Raw genomic sequence first — 12,843 nt, 5'->3', positions numbered from 1 at the left:
TTGACCACAACATTAGGTTAGTTCCTGTTATATAATATAATGATTCAGTATTTCTATACATTTCAGAATGATTACCATGATAAGTTTAGTTACTGTAACCTAGAATTGGGTTTTAGCTGAAGAGAACAGCTGAGATCCTAGCAAAGATGAGAGGTCAAGACATGCCCATATGGGAAAACTATACAGTGCCCTTACCACAGTCTAAGGTGACAATGTCATCAGCCAGAGAAACCAATTAGAATGGTGAACTGGAAAAAGACATTCGGAAGGTAGGTAAAAGGAAGTCCCTGGTGATTCAGGGCTTAGGACTCTGCACTTCTAGTGCACTGGGCATGTGTTGGATCCCTGGGGGTGGGGTGGGGGACTAAGAACTAAGATTCCTGCATGCCGCGTGATGTGGCAAAAAAAAAAAAAAAAAAAAAGGTAGGTAAAGATAGAAGACAGACATTGCACGTCGAGACCATCAGGTGACAAACATGCTTGTAAGTTGATGAGCTTCGAATCTCTCCACTAAGAAGCATACTAAGTTCTTCCAGGTGTAAGATGGTGTACACATACTTCGAACTAGGACACAATGACCAGCTCTGTAATGGGAAGCAGGGGTCTTTGGTCCAATTTCTAACTCCTTCACTGATTCACTATCAGAGGGTTAACAACCATCTTCATTCCTCAGTGCTTAATTCTATTTGCAAAACAGGTTATTTTCATTTTTATGCTCACTCTCTTCATTTCAGTCAGTTCAGTTCAGTTGCTCAGTCGTGTCCGACTCTTTGTGACTCCACGGACTGCAGCACGCCAGGCCTCCCTGCCTATCACCAACTCCTGAAGTCTACCCAAACTCATGTCCATTGAGTCGGTGATGCCATCCATCCATCTCATCTTCTGTCATCCCCTCCTCCTCCTGCCGTCTATCTTTCCTAGCATCAGGGTCTTTTCAAATGAGTCAGCTCTTCGCATCAGGTGGCCAAAGTATTGGAGTTTCAGTTACAACATCAGTCCTTCCAATGAACATTCAGGACTGATTTCCTTTAGGATGACTGGTTGAATCTCCTTGCTGTCCAAGAGACTCTCAAAAGTCTTCTCCAACACCACAGTTCAAAAGCATCAATTCTTCAGTGCTCAGCTTTCTTTATAGTCCAACTCTCACATCCATACATGACTACTGGAAAAACCATAGCCTTGACTAGACGGATCTTTGTTGGAAAAGTAATGTCTCTGCTTTTTAATATGCTGTCTCACTTTCTAGTAGATCTCATCTTATTTGATAGCTTTAAATACTTCTATCCTGAATCTGAGATTCATAGATCCATCTACCTACTCTACATCTTTACTTGGATGTGTCTTTTGGGCATCTAACACTTAATATATTCAAAACCAAACTCTTGATTTGCACAACCCACCCCTCAGGTTCCACCCTGTTCCAGTAAATGACAACTCAATTCTTCCAAAACCCTGACTTATACTTGTTCCTCATGAATCATATTCAATTGCTCAGCAAATTTTGTTGGATCTACCTTCAAAATGTATCTAGAACACAGTTGCTTCCCATTACCTCCACAGATACTATCTTGGTTTAAACCAACATAATCTTATACCTGGATTATCACAATAGCCTCTTAACTGTTCCCTTATTTCCATCCTCAACCCCCTATAATCTACTGGCTACACAGAAGCTAGGAAAGTCATATCATGTCACACTTCTGCTTATAACCCTCCACTGCCTTCTCATCTCATTCTAAATAAAATCCAAAGTTCTTTAAATGGAATTCAAAGTTCAACACACTTTTCTAGATCTCTTTGGTCTCACTTCCTAGTGCACACTTTCTTCTGTATTCAGCTCCAGTCACACGGGACTCCTTCCCGTTCCCAGAAATATGCCAACCACTTTATCTAATTAACATCCGATCCCACCATCATGTGACTCAGTAGTCACCAAGTATGCTTTATTTTTCTAAACAGTACCTATCATTACCCAACATATATATTTTTCATTTTGTCCCACTAGAATGCAAGCTCTGTAAGAGTGGAAGTGCCGTCTGTTCTGTTTACTGCTTTTCACCAACACTTAGAACAGTGCTCTTACATGCAACAACAAAAGTTTCCAGGCATGAAATTCAAAGGATTTTTCATAAAAAACAAGGAAGCAATCTTAAAATAACAAGAAATACTTCTAGAATGAAGCTATATTCCACAGCATCCATCAGGAATTTCCACTTAGGAAATGATAAATGACAATGTCCAAACATACAAGCCTTTCAGATGCATCAGAATCACAAGCACGTGGCAAGGATCACGTGCTCAATTAAGTGAATATCTTCTTACATATTCACCAGCTCATAAAAAGATGGATGAACTAGAGCACACTGCCCTGGTGTGTCTTGGAGGAAGAAAGCAATGACATCACTGGAGAACCTGAAGGCATATGGTCAGGCAGGACACACACACACACCCCCCTTAGGTTGTGAAGGCTGAACTTCATGCTGAATGCCAAAGAAACCCACCTCATGACTAGGTATCAGGGGAATTCTCTGGGTCTGACAGTCTCACCTCTAACTCCTCTGGTACCCCTCCCCACACAGCCCCCTCAAACCAGTCACATTCCTCAGATTGAGCCCTGAACCTGCAGTCACTCCAAAGACTCCTCCCCAAACTGTCAAAGCCCTAAATTGACCCCTTGCTATCACTGGCCATCAGAGCACCCTCTTCTGTCATTCAAACCTACAAAATTGCCCTCTCGTCATCAACTCCCCAGTCAGCCCTGCTTTTTGAACAGTCTCCTGAACAGCACTGTAAGGGCTCTATCCTGTCAGCCGGGCCCCTGCTCACCTCTTCCCTTTACTAACGTCCACCGAGACCCCACGCCTGCTACCAGCTCTCAAATACCCGCTCCGCAGTCATCAGTATCCCTCACAGACCTCCCAATCGCCCGCTCTATCCTCACCTCAGCCGAAACTCCTCTAAGCCCCTCTCCTGCCCCGCCCCTTGACACGCGGGCCCGCCCCTTGAGGCGGTGTCCCGCGAGCGGCGCCGGAAGCCCCGCCCCTCCCGGTTGCTAGGCTCTGGCAGCCGGAAGTCCCGCCTGCCGTGTAGTCGCCGCCGCCGCCGCCGTCGTTGTTGTTGTGGTTGGTGCGCTGAGCTCCGCGGCTCCGAGAGCCGGCTGCGTCCCTTCTTCGCCGCCGCCATGAAGTGGATGTTTAAGGAGGACCACTCGCTGGGTGAGCGCTCGGCCGCTGGCCCGGCCGTGGGGGCGGGGGCGGCGGGGGCCCCCTCCCCCACTCAGGCCTCCCCAGGCTGGGCCGGGCGGGGCCGGTGCTTCCCTCCGGGCTCGGGCGGCTGAGGTCCTGGCCCCCCGGGCGGTTGCCCACCAGCCCCAGGCCGCTCTCTGCGGGCCCTGCCGGAGCCGGGGCCCCGAGGACCGGGCCCGCCCGGACGCCCTAGAGGACCGGGGGTGTGCGCAGGTCCCGGAGGGAGGAGGGCCGGGGCTCTGGGAGGCGGCCGGCGGGCAGGCGCGGCAGTCAGTCCCGTGTGTTTCTCCCTCAGAACACAGATGCGTGGAATCTGCGAAGATCCGAGCGAAATACCCCGACCGGGTTCCCGTGAGTGCGTTCCCCGCCCCCTCGCCTCGCTGCCACCCCTGCCGTCTAGGACCGGTGGTGGGGCCCCAGGCTGCTCAACAGTTGACAAGTTTAGAATCCAGTCACGGTTGTGGGGGCAGATGGGCCACACTGGGTAAGGGGCCGTCGAGGGCCGCGGCTTGAGGGGCTGTACTGGATGCTGTTCAGGATGCTTTGGTGCTGAACCTCGCGATCTAGGCCAGCGAGCTGTCTGCAGCCTCTGGGCTCCCTAGCCAATTATGTAAGAAACGATGTTCTAGGACAGGGCGACAGGTCACAGTCACTTTAGGGAATGGTGGTGGAGGGAGACGTTCACTTTGGTCTTGGAAGTGGTACTTCAGTCTCAGGACATTCATCTTTAACTTTGTGCCTTCTTCTTTATCTGACTTCTGGTTCCCTTTTCTCACCCTGACCCTGTCATCCTTTCCTGACCAAAAAAAAAGAAAAATCTGAGCCGCCACTGATCAATAATACTTATCCTGTATTTATCCCATGATGGGGGAGATAGTTTCTGTAACCCTCATTGATTTTTGAGGACATCCAGGCCTGTTATTGTAGCTTATTGCTTATGAACAGTTCCTTTGGGGAGAGGCAGGAGGGATAGATTTGAAACTTAGTTCAGAGAAGCAACAGGCCAAGTGAAGAGCTTGGACCTTGGCTGCCTGGGGTTGCCAGTCATCCCCACTGATCTGTCCCTTCTCATTTCCTGTGTTCTTTGAGATCCTAATTCCCCTGTATTGTGAAGGCAGATCCATTCTGGGGCCCTGGAGTAAGAGGCTGTAGAGGAACCCCTCCCCAGATACTCTCACTTCTGCCCAGACAGAATACTGAAAAGCTTTGTAGTGAGGGCTGTGTTTCTCTTATGCGTGCTGAGATCAGGGATGGGAGCTGTATTAATAATTGACCACAGAAAAGCACTTACTGTTTCCCTGTAACACATTTATATCAATTCTTAACCTCCAGAGTGTGTGGTTTATTAAGCCAGGGGCGTATTTGCTCATGTTATGCCTTTTCCCACCCACCTCCTTGCCCACACACTGTTAATCAGCACTCCAGCAATGCAAGGCCAGAGCCTCACGTTAGCAATCCAGTCATGACCTTTGCTTTCGCAGGTGATTGTGGAAAAGGTCTCAGGCTCTCAGATTGTTGACATTGACAAACGGAAGTATCTGGTTCCATCCGACATCACTGTGGCTCAGTTCATGTGGATCATCAGGAAAAGGATCCAGCTTCCTTCTGAAAAGGCGATCTTCCTGTTTGTGGATAAGACAGTCCCACAGTCCAGGTGAGGGGTATTTACTGGTATTGGACATCTGCTTGGTTGCTTACAGAACTCAAAACTTTGGGAGTCTGAAAACTCTTAGAGATCCTGATTAGAAATCTGAATTTTGTGCTCCCTGACATCAGGAGCTCAAGGAAAAGAAGAAAGGGCTGCAATGGATGTGTGTGCACTTTGGGTTAAGGAAACAGAGCAAGGCCTGGACTTTAAAAAAAAAAAAAGATGAAATTCAGCCTCAGATACCCAAGAATCGTTTTAAATAGTTCAGGACTTAATTAGGCTTAAGCCATCAGTAGAACTGAAGCCTGAAATGAGGTTTTTCTCCAAATGATCCGTGAAATAAGTCCTGTCATTCTTCCCCAGGAGCCTGTGGGCCCTGCTGAGGCTTAGCTTCAGTTAAGCACCCTGCCTGCCCGCTCGCTCTCCAGGCTCAGTCCTGGACTCTGAGAGTACGCTGCCTGAGCCTCAGGTACCCAGAGACGGCTATTTATAGACTTCCACCTCCCTTTGCTCTGTCAGAGTAGCTGGCCTCTTGTTCTTGCTGTTGTGCTGCCTAGAAGCAGTCTTTGGGATATTTGGGGCCTGAATTGAGGCAGGGGCATTACAATTCGCTTCAAGGTAGGCGACAACCTAGCTTTAGTCTCCTGTGGAGAGAGGAGAATTTTCTGGCTCAGTCTGTATCCCTGGTCAGTTCTTTTCTGTTACTGATTTGAGTAACAGAGCCAAATGCTGGCCCTCTTCCTCCTGAGTTTCATTTTGTTATCCCCCCAAAAGTAGTACTTCTGAAGCTAAGGCTTTAAGAAGCCCTGGGAACTAGCCCCGTGTAGCCAAAATATGCTTCTTTTGAAAATCCTTGAAAGCTCCAGGAGAGGCCTAAGCCAAATTCTTGTCCCATTTCCTACGAATAGAATAACTGGCTGTTTTCAAGGTCTGGTTTTCTCTTTCCCAGTCTCTGCCACTTCTGCTTCCTGATGTTTGGCAGAGGATAGGGGAGAATGGAAGGTCTGCCTTCCGTGAGGCCAAGGCTCTGCCTGAGGAGAAAGGCCAGGCCCTGCTTAATGGGCGCCATTGGTCTGCTTACAGCCTGAGCTTAGGAAGCTGTGGTGTTGCCAGGGGTCATCTTGTCACCCCGCTGGGCTCTCAGCCTTCCTTCCAGGCCTCTGGGCACTGTGGTGCTGGGTGCATTCTTCTCCACGGGAGGCTAGGGAAGCCCTGGGCATTCCTGGTCACTTTCTGCTTCCCTTAAAGTGGTGGGGAGGTAGAGGTAAATAGATCTTCATGCCACCTGCAGCTTGTGCAGCTCCTTGACGGCCCTGTGTGTTCTCCTTTCCAGAGTTGGCTTCTTGGTGGGAAGAAGTTTGTGAGTAGGACCTGTAGCCTTGAGTTTTGTTTTGTTTGATTCTGATCTTCCCATACTTCTTGAAGAAATGAAGCAGGCTTCTGGGGACATTAAGATTATGTTAATGTAGCAATTACAATGGCTGCAGGTTTTAACTAATGCCCTCTCCCCAGGTAGAACTGGAAATGAAAAGTGATTCTCAGGGCAGCAGAAGCTGCTTTCTCTCCTGTTTTATTTGCCTTTCCAACCTGGTAAGAATCCTCCCTAAAACAGGTTACAGTGGTGACCCAAGGCACACCAACCAGCCCCTCCACCCAGATCCTTCAGCGCCTTTGGCTCCACTTAATGACTTCCTGGCCCACATTTAAGGCGGCAGTTCTTTGTTTGGAGGTTTTAGTCTTCAAAACAAGTTTGCTTATAAACAAAAGAGGCATGTGACATCCTCTTTATTCAACTGCTGATCACCTGATGCCTGCACAAACGAAATTGTCAGCCTCCTTCCTAAAGCTACAGTTTGACTCAGCTTCACCACTTCCTCCCCAAGGCAGCAGCAGCCTCTTCCTTAGCACTTTCCAGCCTCCTTAGGGAAGCGTGGAGCCTCCTTTAACTGTTAGCCAGGGTTTGCAGCCTTTGGAGAGTGACTGGGGAAATCAGAGTTGAGAAAGGATGAGCCCTCCCCCATCCCATAACAAGCAGATCTACACAAGGATTGCTTATGTCTGAGGCTGAGCAAAAGTAACTTCATTATTCCTGCCTTAGAGCAGACTTTGGGAGTGTTCCGGGACACAGGCGACCATCATGTAAAATAATGTGATTATGGTTTGAGTAGTCAGTGTTAATATTGACTCTAGAGATAGAGACAGAAGCAGGTCCCTAAGAGTTGTACATTTTAAATCCTTTCTGAGTTTTTGTTTTTTTTTTTTTTGAAAGGGGAGATCTCAACTACCTTTGCCCATTTAGCATTGGAAAGTTGAATTCTCTGCCTAGGTGCCTGCATCTAGAATCAGGCAGGAAACGAAAGGAAAACTGTGTCTTGGTGCAGACAGGACTTGAGAAAGAATATCATTATTGTATAAGTTTTCCAGTCAAGGCTTTAGTGGGGAACCCAGACCTGGCATTGGTGCCCACCTTTTGGTCTTTGTTTAGAGCACAGATAAGAAGAGTCTTCCCTTGTGTAAAATAGAAACTGGAGTATATTATTAAATTAAATATATCTAAAATGTTGTAATTTGGGAATGTTATGTTGGGAAATCTGTGCTGTTTAGGATTATGGTATTGAATTGTTCCTGGCTCTTTTTTTGTTAGTTTTTTTTGTTCCTGGCTCTTAAAATGGTACTGTGTAAAAGAAGTTATGATGTCTTACAGTTCATTTAAACTTTATTTAGAAATATGCTTCAATTCAACACTTTTGAGCATTTCTGGGTAAATACTTCTTCAAAGCAGGGTTTATTTTAGCAGTGGAATAGAGTATATCAGAGAAAAACCTGATAAAAAGAATAAGCAGTGGTTAATTTTTGTATTTTAGAATTTTAGGGAGCCTCTAGGGCCATATTAACTTAAACTTTGAGGCCTATGTCTTTCCAGGGTCCACAGCAGTAGCCACTGTCCTCTCCCCTCACCCCCCACCCCGCTTCTCCTGCTGGAAAAGAGACAAATCCAGGTCCAGTGGAAGCACGTGGGCTTCAAAGCAGATGGATGGCCAGGTGGCCCATCGGTCCAGCCAATTCATGAGTCAGGCTGGATCCCACAGCCTCCATAAGCTGACCTTGGTTGGGGCCAAGGAAAGCTGGTGCAGGGATGGGGCATCCACAGTTCTAGGTCAGCCGCCCCCAATTCATAAGCTGTCGAGTAGCTTAAAACTAGTTTGTCCTCAGCAGCATGGCTCTTCCTAGATGTGGGTCCTTCTGAAAAGTGCCTTAATTACTGGTTAGTTTGTCTAGACCTGCTCGATCTTGAATGGAGGGGTGGGGGCAAGGTTTTAGGGAGCAGTTGAGGCTCATGTCACTCAGGGTACCACCACACCTTAGATCGCCGTAGATCTGCTGTTGGACTTTCCCCTTTCTCCCTGTCAGACTGAGAGCCTGAAGGCGGCGTCCTTGGATGGCCGTCACTCGCGAGGCCGTGGCAGTGATGCCGCAGCAGGGAGCCTCAGTGCCGGGCTGGGGGCTGTCCCTGGCCGTCTCCTGTAGCCGCTCACTTGGGCGGGAACCCTCGGCAAGCCGTGCTGCCTGTGAGTTGTCAGCCTGACAGACGCATCAGAGCAGCCTGTCGCCTGCGGATGCTCTGGCGCTCCAGCGGCGGCCCGCCTAGTGCTGAGTGGCCTGGGCCTCTGAATTCGGAGAGGGGAGCCCAGCTTCTCAGGGTGTGTGGAACCTGTCCTAAAGGAACACAGCAGCCTTCTGCGGTAGTGTTGAAGAGAGGCGTGTTCTACATCCCTGCCCTTCCACTTGGCTGTCCTTTTAATGGGACTTCTTTTATTTTTTTTATTTTTCCATTTATTTTTATTAGTTGGAGGCTAATTACTTTACATCATTGCAGTGGTTTTTGTCATACATTGAAATGAATTAGCCATGGATTTACATGTATTCCCCATCCCGGTCCCCCCTCCCACCTCCCTCTCCACCCGATCCCTCTGGGTCTTCCCAGTGCACCAGGCCTGAGCACTTGTCTCATGCACCCAACCTGGGCTGGTGATCTGTTTCACCCTAGATAATATACATGTTTCGATGCTGTTCTCTTGAAACATCCCACCCTCGCCTTCTCCCAGAGTCCACAAGTCTGTTCTATACATCTGAGTCTCTTTTTCTGTTTTGCATATAGGGTTATCGTTACCATCTTTCTAAATTCCATATATATGGGACTTCTTTTTAAAAATTATTTTTAAACTATATTTGTAGCCCAGCTCTTTTTTGGCTCTAGACTGAGTTATTCTGATTCTCTGTATGTGGCCTGATCCCACAAGTACTGTTTTCAGATCATACTGTACAGATGCTTTCTCGGCATCTAGGGAAGCCTTGGAATCAGGTGTACAGTCATGGGCTGCGGACTGGAGCATCTAGATCCCAGTTGTGAGCAGTCAGTTTTCAATTCCTGCCCAAGGGATACCCTGAGTATAAGGACATAGTGCTATTGCCAGCTAAGTAGACTCCGCGTGATGCTGCGTTCCAGAGAAACAGAATAGCGAGAGGGCTCTAAAGTCATTAGGGAAAGCCACCTAGTTATCAAAACACAGGATCTGAAGGAGGGGCCCTAAGGCCTGCTCAGCGTGTGATACAGAGGCTTCAGCAGTGGCTTCCCTGGGAACTTGTTTGAAATGTAGAACCTCAGGCTTGACCTTGACCTTCAGAATCTAAATGGCATTTTAGCAAGACATCCGGGTGATTCCGTATGCTTATATGTATGTGAGGAGCGCTGTTCTAAGGGCGATCTTTGCAGAAGGTACAAGAATGCTGACACTTGGTTGTTAGATCCAGTTGTGTATTCACATGAAGGCAGCACAACTTGGTGGCAAGAATGTCTCCTAGCTTTGTGGTCTGGGGTGAATTATTTAACCTCTGTGCCTCACTTTTATTATCTGTGAATTATGGGTTATGACTGTACCTGCCTCCTAAGACTGTTCTGAGGGTAAAGAGTTATGTATGAAATACACTTAGAACAAGTGCTTGGCACAGAAGTGTTTGCTGTTATAGTTAGAATTTTTATGATTGGCCTCTGTAGCTGCTAGGACACTATTAAACAGATTTAGAAACCCAAGTTTTACCAAAAGACAATGGAATCTAAAGACAGAAAGCCACATGATTATAGACCTTGCTCCTCCAACCCCCTCAGAGTCTCAGAGCTTGCCTTAGAAGTCGGTCCACGGTCCTTGTTCACTGCAGACAGCATTCAGAGTCGGGGGTTTACGAAGCTCCTCGGGCGTCTCTAACTCGGCGGCAGGAGTCCGAGTCACTCTCCTTGAGTCTGTAACTTGCTCGGAGAGCAGAACTTAGTCTGCAGGTGGGGCCACACGTGACGTAACTTAGTCTGCAGGTGGGGCCACATGTGACGTAACTTAGTCTGCAGGTGGGGCCACACGGGACGTAACTTAGTCTGCAGGTGGGGCCACACGTGACGTAACTTAGTCTGCAGGTGGGGCCACACGTGACGTAACTTAGTCTGCAGGTGGGGCCACACATGATGTAGACACCCAGGGCTGCTGCCTTTGAACTGCACAGTGTCTGTTGCTTCCGGGCCCTCTGGTAGTGGTGCTGGGGAAATGGTAGCTCAGGTCTTATCGAGAGCGCCCTGGACACGTGTACCAAGTGGTGCAGAGTGGTGGCCATAGCGGTAGCTGTTTTCCCCTTGGCCTCGTTTTCAGGATTCTCAGGGAAAAGCTGGGTTCCTCAGGGTGCCAGCCACTGGGGCGAAAAGTCTTCTCGAGAGACATGGCTACTCATTCCAACCTTTTGCTAGTTGCTGGCTCCTCACTCCACTTCCTGGCTTGTCACTCTTCTTCCTAGTAACATGCTCTTAAAGATAGGCATCTCCCCCTCTGGCAAAAGGATTCTCAACTTGGCTGCACAAGGAATCATCTTGGACATCTTAAAACTTACTGATTCCTGGGCCCTACCTCCAGAGATTCTGATTTAGTTGGTCTGGGGGAGGGCTTGGGCATGTTTTTCAAGCTCCCAATTGTTTCTGCAGCTGAGGTGGAGGCCCGCCACTTGGAATAGGTGTCCTCCTCCTGCCGGCTGCCCCGAGGTCCTCACGTGTCTCAGGGCAGTGCGGTTCATAAAGTGGCATGCAAGCCACCTGTGTGATTCTACATATTCTAGCAGCCACATTCAACAAGAAAAAGAATAGTATATTTTACCTGTGTGATATACCCAAAATGTCATCATTTCCACATGTAATCGAAATTGAGATAATTTTGCATCTTTTTTTTGTACTTTGACACTTTGAAATTTTGTGTATATTTTACACTTAACAGCACATCACAATTCAGATGAACCACTTTTCAAGCCCTGAACACAGATACAGAGTGGCTACTGCAGTGGACAGCAGAAACATAGTACATTTCTATCATAGCAGAAATTTCTCCTGGACAGTGCTGCTTCCTTATTTTACCAAATTCCACCTCAGAGCCTCGCAGAGCACAGTTCTTATTGTACAAGATGCCAGTGACAGGCTATTTTGTATTCATACTCATCCACTCCTACATTGTTACTAATTCTCATCTACCCACACAGCCAGCCCTCTAAGCTTAAAGAGAGGCAGGAAGAGTCGGGAAGGAAGAAACTTCCCCTTTGTATGGAAGTGTGGTCTCTGTTGACATGGAGGTCTCTCACAGCAGCCAGGAGCAAGGCAGGGCCGTGGGGCAGCCTTGTCTTCACCAGCTGGAGGCCCCGACCCCTCTCCGTGTGCCCGCTGCCCTGGTTTTACTGAGTCCTGCACTGAAGCATCTGTTGTGACCTTTCTGGGCTTAGTGACCTCTGACGTCTCGAGCTGGCTCCCAGACTGCTCCGTCAGATGGGGCTCTCTGGTTGACACCCCCACCTCCCCCCACACATAGTCATGCCCATGTTTAGCATGTGTCTGGACCTCCTGCTCATCTCGAATAGTGCATTCAGGTGGCCAGAGCTCAGGTGTTGCTAGGCTGTCCTCTGGAGCCAGTGCAGCTCAGCTTCATGGCGGAGCGCGCCCAGGTCTCCCCTGCTGCAGTCTGTTGTGCTGCTGAGGGAAAGCCAGCTCTCCTCCCCCGCGTGCTTAGCTCGAGCAGTATCTGTTCGTGGAGGCTTCTCAGGCAGGACTTCTTTGGCTGCCGATACAGCCTGAGAGCTTCTTGCTCTACCTGCGAGGAGAGCAGCTTCCCTTTGATGACGCCGACGCCGGTCTCGGGCACAGGTCTCTGGCGGGGGAGGTTGCACAGGCATGAACCCACTCGTTCCCGTCCTGTCAGGCACTAGTTAAGAATCTTCAGAGGCCAGCTGGAAGGAGGCACTGCTCCCACCTTTGTCCTCCACTCCCACAGACGGGCTCTTGGTCCCGTACTTGTTTCGGCTTTCTCCCCTGCCCCTGGCGTTCAGGAAGCTCTCTGAAAGCACTCCCTGGGAGCTGGGGCTGGCTTCTGAAGGATTTCCTTGGTGTGAGGGTGCGTCAGATGGCCTGGCCTTGAGATAGGGGGCTGATTCTAGTCTAATCCCCGATTCCTGATTCCTTTTATCAGCCTCTCACCAGAGGTGTTACAGAGAGTAGCTAGTTTAAGTAGTGTGCTCCTTATTCTCAAGCCATTTTTCTCCCATCAGCGGGACTCAGCCATTAACCCCAACTCTCAGTGTTATTTCTGTTTCTCTCTTTCAAGCCTAACTATGGGACAGCTTTACGAGAAGGAAAAAGATGAAGATGGATTCTTGTACGTGGCCTACAGTGGCGAGAACACTTTCGGCTTCTGAGGCCAGCGCTGGGCTGGTGCGGCGTTCCTGCTGTGGATCTTGTAAATAGCCGGCCATTTTCAGTTACTCTACCAGAACCTCTTGACATAGACCTATCAGTGCATTTGTAACTGGATTTATTTCTTAATATATTGGAAGGTTTTGTTTCCTTAGACTAGTAAATTATCACACAGAGTTTTA

General features: G+C 48.6%; 1 protein-coding gene across 2 annotated transcripts; it reads left to right on the top strand.

Annotated features, from left to right (window-relative positions):
* Positions 1–3,059: 3,059 nt before the first annotated feature.
* On the top strand, positions 3,060–12,843 carry GABARAPL2 (GABA type A receptor associated protein like 2). 2 transcript variants are annotated; one of them, XM_020883989.2, is made up of 4 exons: positions 3,060–3,215; positions 3,541–3,596; positions 4,727–4,899; positions 12,573–12,843. In XM_020883989.2, exons 1-4 carry the CDS (start codon positions 3,182–3,184, stop codon positions 12,661–12,663), a joined length of 354 nt encoding a protein of 117 aa, XP_020739648.1. In that variant the 5' UTR covers positions 3,060–3,181; the 3' UTR covers positions 12,664–12,843. The 2 variants fall into 2 exon arrangements, with proteins under 2 accessions (XP_020739648.1, XP_070307625.1); XM_070451524.1 differs by having other exon boundaries at positions 3,097–3,215; positions 12,547–12,606.

This window comes from Odocoileus virginianus, chromosome 20 (assembly GCF_023699985.2).
Source record: "Odocoileus virginianus isolate 20LAN1187 ecotype Illinois chromosome 20, Ovbor_1.2, whole genome shotgun sequence".
Classification (NCBI taxonomy): domain Eukaryota; kingdom Metazoa; phylum Chordata; class Mammalia; order Artiodactyla; family Cervidae; genus Odocoileus; species Odocoileus virginianus.
The sequence above is the reverse complement of the archived record's forward strand: the minus strand, read 5'-3'. Positions and strand labels throughout refer to the sequence as shown.

Bases quoted from the DNA above. Each gene is read 5' to 3' on its own strand.
- GABARAPL2 (XM_020883989.2), top strand. From the start codon at position 3,182: ATGAAGTGGATGTTTAAGGAGGACCACTCGCTGG. The intron at 3,597-4,726 runs GTGAGTGCGTTC...TTGCTTTCGCAG, and splicing joins AATACCCCGACCGGGTTCCC to GTGATTGTGGAAAAGGTCTC. The intron at 4,900-12,572 runs GTGAGGGGTATT...CTCTCTTTCAAG, and splicing joins AAGACAGTCCCACAGTCCAG to CCTAACTATGGGACAGCTTT.